The sequence below is a fragment of the Alnus glutinosa genome, chromosome 1 (assembly GCF_958979055.1).
Source record: "Alnus glutinosa chromosome 1, dhAlnGlut1.1, whole genome shotgun sequence".
Classification (NCBI taxonomy): domain Eukaryota; kingdom Viridiplantae; phylum Streptophyta; class Magnoliopsida; order Fagales; family Betulaceae; genus Alnus; species Alnus glutinosa.
The window spans coordinates 37251788-37274219 of NC_084886.1; the positions used below are offsets into that span (position 1 = coordinate 37251788).

The 22432-nt window shown below is 35.8% G+C and overlaps 1 protein-coding gene across 1 annotated transcript; it reads right to left on the bottom strand.

Annotated features, from left to right (window-relative positions):
* Positions 1–3214: 3214 nt before the first annotated feature.
* LOC133862977 (uncharacterized) lies at positions 3215–4659 on the bottom strand. The gene is made up of 2 exons (XM_062298924.1): positions 4087–4659; positions 3215–3354 (listed from the first exon to the last, which is right to left on the bottom strand). The coding sequence occupies exons 1-2, from the start codon at positions 4420–4422 to the stop codon at positions 3331–3333; spliced, it is 360 nt and encodes a 119-aa protein (XP_062154908.1). The 5' UTR covers positions 4423–4659; the 3' UTR covers positions 3215–3330.
* Positions 4660–22432: the final 17773 nt, after the last annotated feature.

Consider the following 22432-nt stretch of genomic DNA (forward strand, 5'->3'; position numbering starts at 1 on the left):
GTTGGCCCACATAACTCATGATTTGCTTATGGCGTAAATACTTCAATACGACCAAAATTATACTTTTTCCAACTATTTATAGAAAATGTTTCTACTCACATAAGCAATATTACACATGAATCAGGTTGATAAGTCTTCAATTCCATGTATTACAATATACAATGTTCTCTAAAGGAGTACATTATGTGCAATCAAACTTTATGAATAGATTTTTATTATAAAAAAAAAAAAACTTTATGAATGGACTTCCTATTAGTCATTTAAGTCCAACTTTATATATCCCAATAGATAAAAACAATACATGTGCACAAAAAACTTTATAACAATAGATTTATGTCTATAAACCAATAGAAACACAATACAAAATGAATTAGTAAGTCTCAAATGCGCCACAAGACTTTTATACTGCTTTACCAATAAACTTTTAATAATGTGATCTACAATAATTAATTTATTACTTATATATTCGATAGACAATTCATGTCTCTTAATTTAGTACTTATATATTTACACTTATATGCTTTATGTCGATACACTTCCTTATGTTTTTACACTTATCATTCTTAGAGAATAAAACTTTAGAGTTATCGTAGAATTTGTTGATAGCTCTCGTTATAGAATCGACAATCTTGAAACCTTTAACAAAAATTTTCAACCATTCATGTCTAATGGCTTCCTAGGATGCAATAAATTATGCTTATATGGTAGAGATAGCATAGATTATAATCTACATGTAACATATATAATCTACATGTCTAGTGGCTTCTTAGGTTTAATATTTTTTATTAAATTACAGTTTGAGGGCATTTCTGTCTTTAAAAAAAATTTAACGTCTAAAAATGAAATTCCGTCCGATTTAATGAGATTCCCTAACGGAATGGGGGTAAAGGTATGAAAATGGTAGTTCCATGCTTTCTTTTGGTCGATATGTCAATTCATGATGGCATGTTGACAATGATTGGTAGTTGATGGGGGGAAAAAGTAATTACCGCCAGAATAATATAACATTGTGACATATGATATATAATATAATCATATGTTTTTAAGTATTATCATTAGATACTTAGGAATTAATGATCACGTGATCCAAGATTAAGATCATACGAATTGTTAGATCCTATGATCATAAACTGCAACTGATTCACACGGTATGACCCTACCTACACTTATGAACATATGATATAAGTATTATCAATAAATAGCTAGGAATTAGGATAATTATGACTCATGATGATTATACTTATCATATCTAATCTTATAAGTCATATGATACAATATGATTCATAATTTATGAAATATCACACACACAAATTAAACAAAAGTTTAAATTATAGCCACATAAGAGTATTCCTGTTAGCCTCACCAAAATAGCTTTTTAGCTATTTTGGTGAGCCAATTTGATGAAAATACTAAAAAACCACTCTTAACAGCCTCACCACTTTAACCAAAAAGTTTTGGTAAGTGAAAATATTCACCAATTTTGATGAGTAATATTCACTCACCAACTCTCTTACCAATTTTGTTTCTCATTTTTCTCTCACATGATCAGCACTCTTTTTTTTCTTTTTTATCCCATTTTCTTCTCTCATCTCTCTCACATGATAATGTTCTTATTTCATGGACATGAAAGTTTCTTTGTCCTTAATATAAACTTTGTGGTTCTTTCATTTATCTTTTCTTTCTTTCTTTCTTGAATTTGGTTGAGAAGCAAATAAAAACTTCTATGAATTTCTTAGCAATGATCTAATCTCAAAATGAAGGTGGATGGTAGCTTGTTGTATAAAAAAATTAAATAGAGAATGTCACGCCCCCGTTTTGGGATATAAGGGAAAACGCAAACTTGAGTGCTAAAAACAAACATTTTAAATGGAAGCGTGCATTTACAACATATAAATTTAAATCTCCTACTTTATTATACCTTTCTATTAATAGTTCTTTACAAAACCTTGAATTCTCCAAGAGAAACATACTATACAAAATAAAGATTTGGTCGGTCCGCAATGATCTATTGCTCTTTGTGAGATCTACGCCAATACCAAGAAATGTCGTCATCTTATTGGGTCATTTGGAAAGGGTTGAGGGAAAAAGGGGTGAGTTCGACAACTCAGTAAGGAAAATACAACACCAGGGAAATAAAACATGTTATAAACCTTTATGCTATAATCTTTAGTCATGCATAATGACAGATTTATTCTACTCACTAATAAGAATTAATTTCATATATAGTGAATTTCATAATGTATATTGTTTTACAACCTAAACCAATTGTATGTTGATTTTAATTTATTTTGGATGATTTGAGTATTTTTGGATATATTGAAACTATGATGATGTCTAGAAGTATGAATAAGATATGTGATCTTTGAGTGATTATAAGTTGGAGATTATAGTTATGCAAATTGTTTAAGAAATGACATACTAGACTGTTTATGATTTATAAGAAAGCATGTGTTAAAGCATGATTCGTGATATGAAATGTATTGTTTTAAGGCAGGAGGCATAATCATATGAACAATTAACAGAATTTATGAACAAGTGAATGAGGAATATGAATAATGGCATATGAAATTATTAATGATCCAATAAATTCTTTTTATCTGTTTTCTCTTTAATCCTTTCTCTGTGGTTTATCCCTTTATAGACTCTACACCGCCAATTCCCGTGAGCGGCGCACATTGGCTTTGTCCAAAGGACCTATAGACTCAGCCTGTCGTCACAGAGAAGAGTCGCCGGGTTAGGGATCGTCCCTAGGTGAAGGCCAACCCCGGCCGGTAGCACACACCGTATTTTGGTATGCTTGCCATGCTACCCTATATGGTACTGATCTTAACTGTAGTAGTGCCTCAGGGTTAAACAATTACTGCACATGAGCATTTTCTGTAATACTGTAGGCTCTGCTATAACTGTACATTTTATTTTAAAACTGTATGAGCCATGTTCATAACTGTAGTCATGTGCAGAATTTAAACTTTAGATCCTCTTTTCTTTCAACACTGTATTCTTGAATAAAATCATATACTTCAGAATGCTCTATAATCTTAACTTTCAAATGCTCTTTTTCATGACTATAAGTATGCATAATCCATAATTTTGAAATGCTCTTAATTATAACTGTAATTATACATAAATCATAACTTTAAAATATGCTCTTAATCATATCTGTGATTTATGCTCAAAATTCTTGAACAATAACATATGAGTAATAAAGCTTGGCATTAAAAATCACATAAGCAAATGCTTTGTAAAATTCCCCAACACTTTTTCAAAAGATTTGTAATAAAATCTTGTTGGGGGTTTTTCGGTGTTGTATCTCCTTACCTGAACTTGCCATTAGCATCGGGATCGAGCTTTTACCTAATAAATTGAAAGAAGAAGCTTAGAAGAATATTCAAAAATTCGAAATATCCTATATAACATCCTACGTAATGTGTAATCATGATTATTCTGATACTTTCTATTAATACAAAATCTCTACCCAAATTTACCACAGATATCTTGAAATCATAGTTTATGACTTTTCTTGAAAATCAGAGTAATCTAACTAACATCACTACCTTAGTGAACTAAATCCTCAATAGTTAGTAATTCCGACATAAAAGAAGCAAGAAATCATTTGGCCTATTCACAGAAATTCCCAAAAATGAACTTTCTTAAATCATCAAATCCATAGTTCAAAACTCCATAACCCAAGCCACCCAATATTAAACCGAACTCATAAAACTCCTCTAATTAACACTTTAACCATATTCAATCTGCTTTTGACATTAAAAAGCCACAACCTTCAACAATCGTTTTATAAATTTCTATAGTCCAATAACCGGACATCCAACCAAATCAGAAGCAAGCATCTAATCCAACACAACTATTCAAGAATTTCAAAATACCTAAAACATACTCCACTCCAATAGCACAATATCCATAAATATACACTCAATCATCTAACAATAGAGAACCCCCAAAATCATAATCCAACCAAACCCCATCATTAATCAATAAAATCCCCTAATCAATCCATCATAAAATCCTAATTTCACAATAATCCAATCAATCCACAAAATAAACCATCATAGGTTTGTAGGAATTTACCCCAAGGATTTTCATAGCAAATTCACCGGAAAAACGCCACTGATTCCGCAGGAAAAGTCGCCAAAAAACGCACAGGAAGAACCGGGTCTTCCTCTCAGGTCTTCGGGTCACGGGGTCGGGTTCTGGGTCACTGGGCTTCGGGTCTTCGGGGTTAGGTCGGAAAACACCTTGACCAGCCGGAAATTGGCTTCTGGCTCGCCGGGAGTCCACCACCGAAGGATCGGGTTGCGGGTTGCACTCCCGAATTTGGCAGGTTATGGGTCGCACGGACATTACGGCTTCACGATCGAAGCTCCTCCATCGCCGGATTTTAGCCCCAGCAGCACCGCCGATCATGGAAGATCGGAGCTCCCTTGGTTCGGCTCCCTCTCTCCCGATCTCTCGGTCTCTCTGCTCTCTCTCCGATCTCTCTCTCTATCTCCCGAGTCTCTCTCTCTCGACATCTCTCTCTCTATCCCTCAAGTCTCTCCCTCAATCTCTGGCTCTCACTCCCTCTATCTCACTGTGTTCGTGCGAGAGGAAAGAAAGAAGAAGAATGAAGGAGAAGAACAAAAAAATAAGAAGCAGGAAGAAGACCAAGAAAAGAGAGAGAGAAGAAGAAAATTATAAAAGAAGAAACCAACTTGCCGTGCAAGTTGCTTCTTTTTTTTCTTTTTCTTTTTCTTTTTTCTACTTATTGAATAAGTTAACCAAACTTACTAAATAAGTTATTATTATTATTAAGTCTAATAAAAAAAAATTAGGATATTGCAGAGAAAGAATAAAGAAATCTGAAAAAATATTATTTAAATAGAATAGTGATAGTGAATAGTTAAAATGGTGAGGCTGCTGAGAGAATTTTAAAAAAGTGGCTCACCAAAATATAGAAAAGTTGTTTTTAACTACTTTGGTGAGTAAAAATTGATGAGGCTACTATATGTTATTGTAACGCTATATAAGTATAAAAAATAATAATAGTACAATGATTAAATATCTGTATCCATATATTTAGATACAATAGTTAAATATGATAAGATTCTAAGTATATAACAATTCGTAATCATACTTGGAAACAATAATTAAGTTTATAAATTACATAGATAAGTATGAATTCACACTAATTATATGACATAATGACAATTCTGAAACTTCATCATAATATTCATATACAATGATAATGTAATTCATATAATCCAAAATTAATTATGATTAAAATCACCAATGTGTTAATCACAATCAAAAATTAAGTATTATAGTTAGAATTTAGATCATATGATTATATGTGTTATCATTATAATTTAGATAACATGATCATATGATCTAACATTATGTCATATAATTATTAGATCATGTGATCATGCGATCGAAGTATTACCATTATATTAGAAAAAAAAATATATATATTATCATTAGTACATATGACCATATGATTGTATAATAATTATGTTGTTAATGTTATTAACTTAATATATGTTAGTATTTATATTAACTATCATCACAATTTTCTATCATTAAATACTTAGGAATCGTTAGATCAAATGATTTAAGATCCAAGATTAAATGATAATATTTTTTTGTTCAAGATCATATGATACAATCATTAGATTTGCATTAAACGTAAGTATATAGATTAAGTATCAAAAAAATTTATGTACTTAACATAAATTATGATTTAACAAGATGTAAGTGGGCGGAAAAACTAAAACCCATTAAAATGCCAAAAACAATATCAATCATTAAATTAGAGAAAATATTATTTAGAATTTTGTTTAAAGAAGTGTCCAACTCGCGAATTGGCCCGAGTAATGATAGAAGGAAGACTCATATCTCCCATGTATCCTCTTAAAATTGATATAACTTTTAAAATCACGATTTGATTTATGATAGATTAAAAAAAAAAGTCATAGCAATTTTGAAATGACACAAAGAGAACATGAATCTTCCTCTAGAAAAAAGACAAGAGAATGATCTCAACTAATTGAATCTAGCTAATACCCACATTAGTTCCTCATTTTTTTAAAAAAAGAAAAAAAAAGAGTGATTGCAATGAGCCATCCCAAAACACATTAACAAATAGAGCTTTATTTCACATTTTATAAGCATATCATGTAAATTATATGATGACAGTATATTAATATTTATATATCTAATCTAATTTGTGTATAGTTGGTTCAGGAAAAAAAAAGATTATGAATAGTTTTTCCTCATATGCTACAATGGTTCAGGTTCGGAATGTCTAGTGACTAGAGGGTTCTTTCTTTATATATATACATATGACTAGTTGGTTCTTAATATTTATTAAATTTTATGGCAGATAGTATATATGACTTCAATGCTAATTAGAAAGAGGCTCATTTCTATACGAGTAGTGAAGAACTATAGAAAGCTATGGTTGGTTGTTGATCAACGGAAAGAATGAGACAATTTTTTATTATTCACCAGCTGTGTGTGGAGAAAAATTTATTTTTCAAAATTTATAACATTAACATAAATGACAGATTGATAGCCCAACACTCACACTTACCGAGCATTAAAAAAAAAAAAAAGCGCTTAAAATTGAATTTGGGCCATGTGATATTTTGCTTTCAATCCTAACCATTTGTTTCTACATATTGGGATACAGCTATAACACATCACCTTCACTTGAAATTATATTGTGCTATAAATTTACATGAGCTCACTCTTATAGATATTGTCAAATGCCTTATATTAAATCGTGAATCAATGATTACAATTAACGGTCAAGATCACATGCAGCACTGATTTTAGCTACATACGCGTAGATTATATAAAATTTCAAAAAGTTTTCTTTTTGAATTTTGAATGGAACGTGGAAGTGGAACGATGTACTGAAAACCAACGAAATAAAATACTTTTTTCAAGAACGTTATCAGCCGTATGATGACAAATTATCTTCAATCGGAGCCGTTGATTTTTAGTCGTGGTTACAGCTATAATGCACATCTTACACAAGAATTTATACGGTGTTTCTCATATATGGTCATACATCTCATTCAACGACTACAATTAAATCAACAAATAATTTTTTTAATCTACACTCAGAATCTCTGCATTAGTGACGTGGATCAAGTATCACCAAAGATGCGTGCATAAAAAATAAAAAAAAAATAAAAAAATAAAAAAATAAAACATATTTACCCATTCTACATATATGATACACTTAACAATAATCTTATCATCTTGTACTTTTTGGTCATGGAGGTGGAGCTCGTGACTGAGTTTCCTCATATGCACATGGATCGGCAACCTGCGAAGAGGGCGCTTCTGGGCTAGGATGTTGTTCCTCAAGTTCCAAAGGCCAAAGGGATAATCTTACCCCTACTATCTTTTAGATCTCTTAGAGGTTTCCTCTTATTTGTTCAAATTTGATTTGTAAGTTAGTTGTTTATAATTGTATGAATTTCTTTTGTAATTGTTTTTTGATAAATTATCGTTAATTAAATTTGTTTATTTTTCTACTTAAATAAAAAAAATATTTTAAATAATCTTGCTTGAGCCAAGTGCTCGAGCTCAAGCTTGATCTCGTAAAAGGATCCCACCTTGGCAAGCCGAGTTCAAATATAAAAACTAGGCTCGTCATGAGTTCAAGCTCAGACTTGAGCCTGAGAAAAATTCAAACGACCTGAGTTCAAGAAGCACTACTCACTCGAGATCGGTTCGGTTATACCCCTAGGTTAGGATAAAGGTAAGAAAATTGTTATTAACAAGCTTCTCAAAAGTCACATAAGGGTCAACAACAATTTTCTTACCTTTATCCTAAACTAGGAGTGTAACCGAGCCGATCTTGAGCGAGTAATGCTTGCTTGAGCTCAGCTCGTTTTGTTGTTGACCCTCATAGAAGACAAGTTTCTCAAAAGTTTGTTCCTACTTGCTATCATTGTGTCAAAATTGTTCATATTCGACCAAACTTTTTAAGTTGAAACCCTTTGAGCCTTTATTTGATAGTCTTGGTCCTAAGGTTGTTGGTATAGGTAAGGAAATGTTAGTGACCATTAGGCCCAAGGTTAAGGGAATGAACCCTCCTAGGAGACAACATTCACCAAGGTTTGTCCCTACATACTACTACTATGGTAGAATGGGTCACATTTGACCCCATTATCGGTTTCTTAGGTCTAGGATGCCTAAGAAAGAGATAAATTCACTTAGGACTGGCATGAAAAATCTTGTCTCCATGATGAGAAACGTTGTCATCAGATTGGGCAAGTTGAATGGTGGTAGGAATGTTCCTAAAAGGAGAAGGAATAGGTTCAAGAAAGTAGAGATCACTCACCATTGTTCGAGTTGATCTAGTGACTGATCAAATCGAACCCCATTGATTACTTCCAGGTCTTCCTTAGATGAGCACAAAAATCTCATAATATAGGCTATCCAAGTCAATGAGGATGAGTTCACACCTCATTTACATGACATTGTTCCAAACTTGAAATACCATACCCCCAAAGCTTACTATGCCTTCCTTAATGGGCACCACAACATCTCCTAAGGTTATCCATACCTCAAGAGGTTTTCTTCTCTTCAAGATAGTCATAACCTACAAAAGGATACCACAACTAAGCACAAACAAAACACACCAATTAATTGCCTAAACATAGGTACTGCACGTCATAAAGGGTCTATGCGTGTGTGTGTGTGGCCATAAGCCAATCTTGAACCAATTCTATCTAAATATGAGACATTCCTTACAATTTCTCAACTACCCCAGACATGGAATGAATGTGCATGATATGCAATGCATGAACATACTCATAGTGCATGCAATCACAAAAACATGAGTTCCAAAGCATTAAAACATGGTTTTATGCAATTTTGAAAAATATGATTTAAATTAATCGACCACTTCTTATATGGATACAAAACAACTCACGGCAACACATAATTATGGTTTTGAACAACCAACATCTTCAAACAATTAAGTTTTCTCAAAATACCAATCTTACGAGATTCAACCTCATCGAAAACACAATATTTTCAAAATCTTTTACCAAACTATGCTATGAATCATATCAAATCACATCCAAGGAAGAAAAATATGAACATGAACCATATGCTTTTCACATTGCACACGTAAGATCACAAAACCCATAAGGTTAGAACCACAAAATCCTATGAAAATATCATTTAGGTATTTTGTCCAACACTAAGTGTGCATATCCAAAACTATTCATGCTAAACATGTGAGAAATAAAATATGTCTCAATTACAAGCATGAATCAAACATCACCTCTCATTCTTTGATCAACAAAACAATCAATGATACATTAAAGACCAAATCCCAATAAAAAAACTTAACCCAAGGATTTTCGACCCAAAAAAAAAAATCAAAATCCAAAAGAAAAATCAAGTGAACTATCACTTACCCAAGCTCAGATTTGTCACAAACAATAAGGATTTGAGGATGAAATCCACTCTTATATGTTCAAACCAAACCGAAAACAAGATAGAGGGAAAACTTGAAAGAGGAATGAGAAAAAGATTAATCTCAATTGGTTTTTTAAAAACGTTGTACAATGTTTCAGTTCCATATGGCCTGTCCGAACAATAATTAAGTGTGTTTGGACATTATAAGCCAAACAGAATTTCTAACCAAGCCAAGTCACGCTGCATATGCGTCCCGAGAAATTAATTAACTGGTAATTAACTTCACGATTTGCTTCTCAGTTCCATTCCACAAGGAATAAGATTCTGTGCTTTCTATTCTTCAAAAAGAGAATACTACCTAGCGGAAACATAAGATATTCTATCAACAATAATTACAACCAGAGCATCTACCAAGACTCATCACATTAACTAAAATCACACTATATGAAAAATTGAAATTGACTTCTAAGTGTGTGTGTGCACAAAGTGTTAACAAAATAATAACAGTGCGGAATTTAAATAACACAAGAATTTTTGTTAATGAAGTGGAAAACTCAATATGAGAAAAACCACTCCGGGGCAGCCAAACTCAGGATATCCACTATTCAGAAGACAATACAAGTTACAAAGTAGTAGCACTCACATACCCATGATGCAGTGGTCGTACCTTGCACTCTAACGTGTAACCCAACACGAACGACTCCCAACCAGGTCTCCTACCTGAAGGGGTCTTCAATGGAATCCTTTACCTTACGGCCAACCCCTAAGATAGACTTTAGATTAAGCACAGCAACAGCACACACAGCAACGGCTTCAGAGAGATCAACTCAGCTCAATAATCTCACAATATAGCTCTCTAAGCACTAATGGAACTCAATACCGAATTCTTCCTGTTCTCAAGCCTAGGGATCTCTATTTATAGGCTGACGGTTCAAATAAGCGTCTGGCTTGATAAAAACTAGGCACTGTCCGGACGGTAGTCATGGGCCATCTGGACGGACAACTGTGCGATCAATTGTCCGAGAATTTCGCTGAAATTCTTTCCTGTTTTTGAGTCGCGTCCTGACGGTCGCATGTCCACTGCAAGTAATTTCCATATAAAGGCTTCGCGCGTCCGGACTAGGGGGATGATCGTCCGGACGGTTGATTTGAATTACGATACTTGCCTTATGGATGAGTGCGTCCGGACGGTTGCAGCAATCTTCCCATAACTGTGCTTTGAAAAGAAATCCTGAAGCTTGTCAAACATTGAGAGTCGTCCGGACGGGCTGCTGAAACATCTGGACATATGCAAGCTGGAGCAGTTCGAAACTTCTCGACACAGTGGAAGGTCCGGACGGAAAGTTCTCGTCATCTAGATGGATGATGCTTTAGACAGATGGACGTCTGGACAGTATGACACGTCGTCCGGACGGCTGGTACTTTGGACAGATGAGCGTCCGAGCGGTATGACACGTCGTCCGGACGGCTAACAGGGAACCGAATTTTCTGATTTATAAACTGTGCAGAATCTTCTGGAAGCAATTCTAAATAGCGAAATCCCTGTTAGAAAGCATCATTACATAAAAGTGATTTTGTCCAATAGAATGTGGCCAATTACAAACTAACAAACTCCTCATTTGGCCATTCTGGGACAAAAATCACTTGAACAGTTTAAAAATATAATCCCAGTCCAAATAAAAAATTACTCCCCCTTTTTGTCACAAAGGAACAAAGGGTAAAACAAAATAATAAGAAAAACACACAAAAATTACTCCCTTTAACGGTCTCAGAAGGACCAGGGTAAACAGAGTAATAAAATATCCAAGAGTTTAAAATGTATCAGATGATCAAAAAGATAACACAAATGTCTCAAAAGAGTAAAACAACAACAAAACAAAATAAGCTCATGTAGCCTCGGCCATCGGCGCATCATCCTCGTCATCACTGCTGGACGGGTGGTGAAACTTGAGACACTCCCGGAGATCAATCTGATTTTGCTCCACACGGAGGTTGATTGAGTGAACCTCCTGCTGCATGGCCGAGATGGACTGCTGCATGGATGGCATGGAGAGCTGCATAGAACTCATGCCCCCCTGAATAGCGGCCAATGCCTCAATAATCTGTGAATAGCTGACATCCGGCTGTGGTGGCGAAACAGTCTGAGAAGAAGACGCCACATCTGGAATGCCGACAGGAATATGAGGAGGTGGGGGCACATCATCATCCTGCTCATCGCGTCGCAGCTGAGCATTTGACTTCATTAGAATCTGCTTGCTGAAGGGGTCCTAGATCTTCATCTTTGGCTCGCCAACAATACTGATGCTTGACTGCAGAACAATCTGTGTGAGTAGGCAGCCAAATGGAAGACCGGCATTGCCCTCATCACGGGCCTCCAGAATAACACCCAAAATATGCTTGCATAGGCAGAACAGCAAGCAAAGACTGATAACATAGACAAACTATGCTCTCTTCAAAATCAGGTCACTGCGCTTGACAACAGGCCATAGGTTGTGCTGAACAATCTTGGCTAACATGCGGTGAGGAGTGGATAAGGCACCAATCCTGATGGTGGTGGTGCTCTCTTCTTGGAGATCATCCAGAGAATGAGGTATGACCACCTCATTATATGGGCTGCTAGGGATCTGGAGAACAGGGACTCCTATGAATTGACTGATGATCTGGGTATCAACAGTGATAGTATGCCCTCCAACAGTGGACTGAAGCACCAACCCGTGGTCATCATCCTATACTACTTCAAGGTTGGTATAGAACAGCCTGACTAGCCTGGTGTACACAACGCAGGCACAGGAGTGTGGATATCCCCAATGATAAGTTTAGATAATGTCGTGGATACTACCAAGAGGAGCCACCATGATATCGGAACGGACCACATTCCTCTCGGCAATGACTGATCGGTCCATAATTTTGGCTTTGAAGGCTGCTCTATCTCCCTCTGTCCTCTAGCAGACCCTGCTTTGTGGACTGCCTGCAGACATGATTTTGCAAAAAGAAACCAACAAGATTTGCCAAGAATAATCCAAAGGAAATAATCTTGTTAGTGCACATAGAAAATCCGGTATTATAACAACAGTAAAAGGGATTGTTCCAAAAATTTCAGACATAAAATATCACAATACAGTTCACAATAATATCGAAACAGATAATCCCACACAGCAGATATACTCTCAACAACATTCCCAAAATAATCAAAATTCTAACAATTTAAACTAAACTGAAAAGAATAAAGTTAGAAGAATACCTGGAATGTGAGAGATTTGCACAAAAAGACAAAAGAGAGGGCGATAATGCAAAAACTCGTGAGAAATCGTAGAAGCCAAAGGAGAGATTTTGTGGGGTAGGGAGAAAATGCAGCGGCCATGTTTTATAGAGGTTGTGGGGTCCCAGCCCGGACGGATCATTAACCCCGTCCGGACACACGTTGCCTTGTAAACATGCGGATAGGTCGCGCGCGTTCGGACGTATAACAGGACCGTCCGGACGACTAAGCCACACCCGTCCGGATGCTTCACATTGAAATGACAGAAACTAAGAAAAAAATTGCAGAAATTATTTTTCCTAAGGTCAGCTTCAGAACACGCATGTATAATCAACTAATAAAACAATCAAATAGCATCTCAAAACCAAGTAGAGATATAAGAGAGAGTTCAAAGTTCAATCAGCACAAAGATTTTCTTGTAGACAGAAAATTTAAATAGACAGCTCAACTCATGCAATGCATGTGTGTTTGAAGACTTTTCCCACAAGGTATGACTTTCACTGATATGACACAAAGCAACCAGATTTTCTAGACATGAGAGAAAATTGGTGAAAGATTAGTCAAAAGTCAAACTTTATTCAGTAATAGGGCCTAGCCACCCTCATCTGATACACTCCTCTAAGATGCAGCATCCAATTGTTTTACTTGTACCATGAAGGACAAGGTAAATATTTTACTTGCACCATGAAGGACAAGGCATTTTGAAAATTTAGCACATAAGTAGAAAATATGCATATATAGCGCATAATTCATAAGAGTAACTGCTTAATTTTTTTGATGCTGCAACCTAGAGAAAATGCCAGAGTTTTTAGGTTCTAGGTTCAACTAGCATTTGATCAATTTGGCCATCTTATCAAAAACTTCTTCTCTTATCCAGAATTTCTAGAAACAAACAGTCGGAGAATGAAAGATGTACCTTTAGAGGAGTCTTGGATAGTGTACATTTTCATCGCATGAGGAAAGAAGCTATCCAACTATTGCATATACAGGAAAAATACTTGGCAAATATAGTCATAAACTCTCAATCATATCTAAGCAAAGTAGATTAATGCATAAAGAATTGAGATATCAGGTGAAATCATATGCAATATCTGATATGCCAAGAAAAAAAAAATCCTGCAATTTCTCCCTTTTTTTTCTTTTTTTTTTTTATTAAAAAAAATGCTATATGGAAATGACATCATATGCAAGGCATGATCAAACCTATGTAAGCTCGATGATGCCAATACAGAAAAACAGTCCCTCGGCCTGCTTTTTTTGTCTTCCCCAACAAGTACCTGCAATGCTCTCTCAAGAGAAATAGGGGGCAAAACAAAACTGGTTCCTAGATTGCATACAAAATATAACAAGTAAAAGTCAAGCAATCAAACCTGATGCCTTAGGATTAGGAACCAAATCCTAGGTATGAACACCTTCTCCTGCTAGGTGCGTCCATTCCCTCTCATGGGGTGAATGTTATTCTTCTTCTTGACCCAAGCCTGCCTTCCAGTGGGTGGTTGCTAGCAGGACTTCATCTGCTATCCCATCCACTCCATCATGCTTTGCATCCAAATAGGTGGCTTTCTATATTATTGATCATCATCCACCTTCTGCAACCTTTTAGAGTGCTTGGATTTGATCTTGGATTTGGCAGGTAAAAATCGCTGCTGAGGTCACAGGACTTCATCTGTTATCCCATCCACTCCATCATGCTTTGCATCCAAATAGGTGGCTCTCTGTAGTATTGATCATCTTCCACCTTCTGCAACCTTTTAGAGTGCTTGGATTTGATCTTGGATTTGGTAGGTACAAATCGCTGCTGAGGTCGCTGATGCTGAAATGCCTGGTGCCAAGGCACATGAGACTAAGGGGCTTGATGCCTTGGTGCTTACCTCCATGGAGCTTGGTAAGAAGCCTGATACCATGGAGTCTGATGCTGGGCCAGAGGTCTAGTGCCATGATTAGCTTGTCTGGGCACTTCTTTCTTGACCTTTGCTTTTTGTGCTTTCAGAAGGGAGCACTGGGGTCAAACATGCCCACTTAAACCATATTGGTGACATATAGGAGATCTTCTGATGGAAGGGGGCTTCTAAGTGCCCGAAACATCTCCATTAAGCTTGTCCTTCCCTTTATCTTCAACAATGAGGGGAGGATCTGGGACTGCAGGCTTAAGTTATTGAGTTATTTGCACTCATGGTTAGTAACTAATTGAGTGATGGGAGACAAATAACTAAGGAATTAAGATATGTAACAAGTGAATAATGATTAGCTCTAGTAAATGAATACATGTTCAATATGTAATTATAATTTAATTTAATAAGAAGTACTAGACTCATAAGTTAAATTAGATTAAGGTTTTATAATCCGAACTACTTAGATGATTAATAACTAATGTATGTAAAGCATTAAATGTAATGGCGAATTATTCGTGTAACCCTTAGGCAACATGTGTAAATTGACAAGGTAGTAGAAGTACATAAATGTACCCGGAATCCAATGTGAGGTAACTAAGTAACTAATCCACCTATCCATGTGCACATAGTATTTTTGTGTATTATCGGATTAGGTTTAAGTCTACTAAGTGTGGTATGTATATAATTATATACATACATAAACATGCACATGAGTTCAATATATAATGTTAACTTAGTAAATAAAGTAAATATAAAAGTATAGCAAATAAATGGAAAACATAAAGATTATAACATGGAAATCATAGTTCAATGTAAAGGAATTACTAAACCAATATTTTAGTGTGCAAATCATTAAGGTTCTATAAACTAAATACCTGGATGTTTAGTTAACTAAAAGAGAAAGTATTAAATGTAATAGTAGATGTATTTAAAGGTTAAGAAACGAAATAAACACGAACCTAAAATCAAGGCTTAATCCAATTATAGCCAAGGGTACCTAACTAGCTTTAGATGCGGGTAATACGACGCAGGAGCACGCGGGTAGTTTATACGTCAATAGCTTAGTCTAATATCATATATGTATGCAGGCACAGTAGGTGGAGACTTCAATTGTTCCCCAACGGTGAGTTCAAGGTAACTAGAACGTGGGGGATATTCGAGTCATGAGTCCAATGCAGCTAGGTGAGTATTCTACTCACTGAGGAACCCTAGGAGCTTAGATTTACGTATTGTTGTGTTTGTTTGCACTTATGATTATAGAACTTGTTGGTGAAGATATATGTAATTGAATTGTGATGATAAGTTGATATTGATAGTGTTTGGTTGTTTATGATTATGGAATTTTGTTGATAAAATTGTTTGTGATTGGGTTGTGATATATTTGGATTGAGAATTGTGATGATAAATGGATGTTGTTGAAATTGGAATGTATTGATGGTTATGGAATCGTTGGTAAAAATATATGTGAATGAGTTATGATATATTTGGATTGAGAATTGTGATAATAAATGGGTGTTGTTGAAATTGGAATGTATTGCTGGTTATGGAATTGTTGATAAAAATGAATGTGGTATGTGTTGAAAGAAAGATGTTTGGGAATACACATGTGATGATATGTATATAGTGTGGATGCTTTTATATTATGAGAACCCGGTAGTTGATAGATGGTAAGTCTAGTGTTGTAGTATCTGGCACAGTGGTAGGCCATAGTGTAACAGCTCTTGGTTGAGATGAGTGGTAGGCCATAGTGTAACAGCTCTTGGCTGAAATGAGTGGTAGGCCAGAGGGTAGCAGCTCTTGGCTGAGATGTGTGGTAAGCCTAGCATTGAAGTGCTAGCACTAGTGAGATATGTGGTAAGCCTAGCATTGAAGTGCTAGCACTTGTGAGATATGTGGTAAGCCTAGCATTGAAGTGCTAGCTCACGTGAGATGTGTGCCCTGCGGGTTGTAGCTTTACGGGCGGTGTTGACGGTAAGCCTAGCATTGAAGTGCTAGCACTGGTGCGATGTGTGGAATATTGCTTATGGTACGCGTGGAATATTGTTAGTGGAAACCGGGATAAAATAATGTGTGATGAACGAGACTTGTACTTGATAATGTGTTGTTGCGGGAACTTAATAATTTGTGAATAACGTTGTTGTACTCTACAAGCAATTATGTTTGTGTATATTGTATACTTAGTGAGTTTTATACTGCTGAGGTGGTGAACTCATACCTTCACCTGTATGGATGTGATTAAACCCACAACTGTACAGACTCTGATGCTTTGATTGCAGGTTCAGTGGATCTAGTGAATGACATTATAGCATAGTAATTGGGATGTTCTGACTGAAGCCCGACGCAACAGTTATAATGGGTGGACTATGGGTTGTTCGCCTTTTGGTAGACTTAGTTTATGGCTCGTGTTGCGTGTGACACTTGTATTTATGAGCTAGTCTTTTGGTATGTATTTAATAGTTATGTAAAAGTCTTAAATAGATAAACATTAATGGTTCTTTTGTTGTAATTAACTATTGTTTATAGATGGACCTTCCGCTATGTTGATAATGTTATTATATGTTATCCGCTGCGTAAATGGAACTCTGATTATCAGGTACATGTTGTGGAATGTGTACTGTATGTTGGCTGAGCGACATGTAGTCGTGCCACTGTGATGACTCATTTTATGTTTCAAAAAAAAAAAATTGGGTCGTCACACTTGCCCTTCTTGAGGTTCCCACAATCAGCTCGTATATGCCCAAATCATGAGCACTCAAAGCATCTCAGACCTCTGGGATCTTTCTTCTCTGCTTCCTCAGGTTCAGCTTCTTTGGGAGCATTCTTCATCTTTTCAGAAAACTTCTTCTTGAATCGGTCATCTCTCATTAGTCTTCTAAAATTTTTGGCCAGCATAGCCACAACTTTTTCTTCCTCCTCAGAGTCATCTTCAGATGCTTCTACCTTTTTCTTGGAAGCCTTCAAGGCAATGGTCTTTAGCTTTTTGACCGGGGGCAAGGACAGCTCATAAGTTTGAAGAGATCCCACCAACTCTTCAATCTTCATTTCTTCTTGATCTTTGTTCTCTTCAATTGTAGTCACTTTGATCCTGAAATGCTCAGGCAAAGATCTTAGAATTTTTCGGATGAGTTTTACATCCGAGACGGGCTTCCCAAGACTCACCATAGAGTTTCTTAGGTCACTCATTTTGGAGTAAAACTCTCCAAATGTCTCTTCTTCCAACATCTTAATTTCTTCAAATCTGGAAATCAACATTTAAAGTTTGGCAGATTTTACAAGTTTGGTGCCTTCATATGTTGTCTCAAAGATTTGACATGCTTCTTGAGCAGATTCACAGTTTGAAATTTTTGCAAATTTAGACAATGAAAGTGTTTGACATAGAGCATGGAGGGCTTTATCATTAGAAAGTCGTGCATTTTTCTAAGAGACTAGTTCGAGTGCTGCATCCGCTGGTTTAGTCCAACCAGTTTCAACAATACTCCAACAGTCAATAGATTTTAAAAAGAACCGCATACGAGCTTTCCAATAGTCATAGTTCGTACCATCAAAGGCAGGAACAGTATTAAGAGTTTGAGACATTTTAGATAGAAGTCAAAGAAATAACACTCAAGAATTGAATCTTAACAGAGTGTACCAAGCTCTGATACCAATTGAAAAATTGAAATTGACTTCTAAGTGTGTGTGTGAACAAAGTGTTAACAAAATAATAACAATGCGGAATTTAAATAACACAAGAATTTTTGTTAACGAAGTGAAAAACTCAATATGAGAAAAATCACTCTGGGGCAGTCAAACCCAAGATATCCACTATTTAGAAGACAAGACTAGTTACAACGTAGTAGCACTCACATACCCCTGATGTAGTGGTCGTACCTTGCACTCTAACGTGTAACTCAACACGAACGCCTCCCAACCAGGTCTCCTACCTGAAGGAGTCTTCAATAGAATCATTTACCTTAGGGCCAACCCTTAAGATAGACTTCAGATTAAGCGCAGCAACAGCACACATAACAACGGCTTCAGAGAGATCAACTCAGCTCAATAATCTCACAATATAGCTCTCTAAGCACTAATAGAATTCGATACCGAATTCTTGCTGTTCTTAAGCCTAGGGACCTCTATTTATAGGCTGAAGGTTCAAATGAGCGTCTGGCTTGATAAAAACTAGACGCCGTTCGGACGGTAGTCATGAGCCGTCCGAACGAACAACTATGCGATCAATTGTCCGAGAATTTCGCTGAAATTCTTTCCTGTTTTTAACCTGCGTCCGGACGGTGTTGCCCTATCGTCCGAACGGTTGCACATTCGCTGCAAGTAATTTCCATATAAAGGCTTCGCGCTTCCGGACCAGGGGGATGATCGTCACGGCGGTTGATTTGAATTGCGATTCTTGCCTTATGGATGAGCGCATCCAAACAGGAATCCACGTCGTCCGGACGACTGCAGCAATCTTCCCATAACTGTGCTTTGGAAAGAAATCCCGAAGTTTGTCGAACACTGAGAGTCGTCAGGACGGGTTGCTGAAATGTCCGGATGTATGTAAGCTGGAGCAGTTCAAAACTTCTCGACACAGTGGAAGGTCCGGACTAAAAGTTCTCGTCGTCCGGACTGATGATGCTTTAGACAAATGGGTGTTCGGACGGTATGCCATGTCATCCGGACCGCTGGTACTTTGGACAAATGAGCGTCCGGACGGTATGACACGTCGTTCGGATGGCTGACAGGGAACCGAGTTTTCTGACTTGTAAACTGTGCAGAATCTTCTGTAAGTACTTCTGAATAGCAAAATTCCTGTTAGAAAAGCATCATTACATAGAAGTGATTTTGTTCAACAGAATGTCGCCAATTACAAACTAACATTATATATATCATCGATATAAAATATTCAAACTAAACCTTAATACACAATTGAGCATCAATGCTAAGCCTACAACATCGCCCAAAAGTACAAATTACCATGAGCGACCTTCAAAATCCTGCAATCACTCCTCAAGCATTAATCGAATTAATATCACTATACCAAACGGCCGCATCAGCCTCAAGGTTCATCTCAAATCCAACATCTAAAGGTGATCCAACAATAAAACAACACATACTTTATAGATAGAAAAGATACAAGTATAAGTCTACGACTTAGTGAGTAATAACACGCATGGTGTACAAGTTATCATGATGTGAACTCAGCTATTTATAAATCATATGCAGCAGTGCAAGGTTACATTTTATCATTTAAAAATGTCATCATGGATGTAGTATAGATACAATATATGCTGTAATAAAAAAATCATGTCATGGCTCAACACCATATGGTCTACACGATATATTACTCCATTCCCGGCAGGGTTAACACTGTCTCGAGGGACTTGTAATATAATACCGGTTGATGTGGTTGTGAGCGTGTCAATAATAAAATAAATCACTTGCAATAGAATGAATCTTTGTAAGATAGGGTCTATGTGAGGGTGTCGAACCTCAAGGACTGTTGGTTTTGTTGTTAAGTTATTAAGTTTAGCACTAATTTAATTCAGAAAAGATATTTTATTTTTATTTTGAATTTAAATTAAATAAAAACATAAAAGTAAAAGTAAGATAGTATGGAGAAGATATATGAAATTAATTTCACTACTAACCTCATAATAATGGTAAATTGCATTTAACATGGAAATTTCACTGACATGAATGATATGACTCATGTTTGTTTGTCAAGTACTCAACGATGTCGTCAATAAATTTATTTTGTTAAGAGATAAGAATAACTTATCTTCGGTTGGCACAGATTGTTCACCTAACCACTAAGATGCGACATGATCTGTACTTCCTAGGTATAAGTTATCAAATCTTATAATTAGCTTTACTTGTAATCAAGAGATAAGCATAACTGATAAGTCTTGAAATATTCTATTCAAGACCCCTTAATTTATATATGTTATACCTAGTTTGTTTTGTAAATATAATGTTTGTTGTGTTTTGTCTTATTTTCAGATCTTAATTGAAAACTAATTCAAAACATCTGAATTATACTTGAAAATACACCAAGGATGATTTCTATCATTTCCAGAGGTTCAAGACTGCTCATGCCAATTGAAAAATTGGTCAAGGCAAATCGATCGATCCACTTTATAATCGATCGATCGAAATATATCAGTCGAAGAAAAATCGATTATGCGACATGGAATCGAGTGACCAGGGCAACAAAAAATTCGATCGAGCGAACATCGATCGATCGACGGTCGAATTTGATCGAGCGATTTCAAATCTTCCGAAAAAATCTGCAAATATTGACACAATCTTTGTGCGATTCAAAATTCAAACTCAAGTTATGCGGTTGAAATGAGATGTCAACACTCTTCATTTGTGCGACTGAGATGGATTGTTGGGACATATTTGATAGATTAAATCTCTATAAATATGAGATGATAGCTAAGGTTTCAAATATGCATTCTTTTGGGGTTTCGATTTTCCCAAGTGCACCACTAGCTTAATTTCGTGCTTTTCATTTCCTTTGATGCACCCTTTCTGGGCCAAAATCCAGAGTGCTCGTTTTCTTTGTTTTTCTTATTGTCTTTCTATTTCTAGGTTTTGTCTTTCCTTTTCATTTCTTTTCATGTAATCCGAGTTTTATACTTTTAATCTAGTGTTTTTAATTCATTTCCATCTTGTTTCTTTACTGTTTTTCTTATATTACATACTTAGATTAGTTTTAATTATGCATAGCTAAATCCGTTCTTAGGATTTTGATTAATCTTTTCCAAAAATTATGGTTTGTTCTTGATGTTCTTATATTTTTCTTGATATGTATGATGATTGCATGGTCTTGAGATTGCAAAAACCTTGCTTTTACGATTGCAAAATGATTTTGTTATTGCTTTTCAATCTATATTGATTAATGAAAAAAAGTCCTTCTTGTTTATGAGAGTTCTTAGATTTCTTGAGTTAAACCAACGTTTTCGATTTCTGTGATTGAGAAAACGATGGCTATGCAATGGTACCGTTTGACATGAGTCATGCTTTGCTTATTAGGAGATCTTATAGGGCATGCAAAGGGCCATGATTCGTTCACAAGTAGATGTTAGGTGAACGAGTTATGCGTAAAATGCCTTATCATTATTTATTAATTAAAGTACTTCATGCCTTGTGTATGCTTATTAGGATGTTTTATAGAGCTGCTAGGGAACGCTAATTACTACACACATTTCATAGTCTAAATGCTTTTTCATTGTAGTGTAACTTTTATGTAGTGTAGTAAGTGATTGGTATGTAACTAAGATGCATTATTATTACATCTTAACCAAAGTAATCTTTATGTCGATATTGTCGTGTGGTTGACACCCATTACGCGCTCATATCATAGATGTTAGACTTTAAACTTTCCATTGGTATGCGGATTTGATGCGATCATTACCCTAAGATTTTCTTTCTGTATTTCAGTTTTCGCTGTTCATCAATTTACTTCTTGTAGCTTCAATTCTACAACCCTTATCTTTTCTTTTTCAAGGTTAAGTTAGATACGTTCTTAGATATCCTGTTATGCAAAACAACCCTCCAATTCTTGTAGTTCGACACCCTCACTATAGTGCAAAGACTCGTATTATTGCGAGTGGCTTATAAATATAAAATCCACATAGTCTTTCAAAGCCGATTTAGTTTTCAAAACCAAAATCAATATTTTTAATCATCAATGAGAGCACTACCAATAACTCATATTTCGGTAAGGGATGAACTGTTCTACCTAAATTAAATTAACTAGGGTGTAGAGCAATTCATCATTCCTAGGTATGGCCTATCAAATCCTCTTAATTTTATGTCCATTAAAACCGTTATAAAATCATCATTACTACAA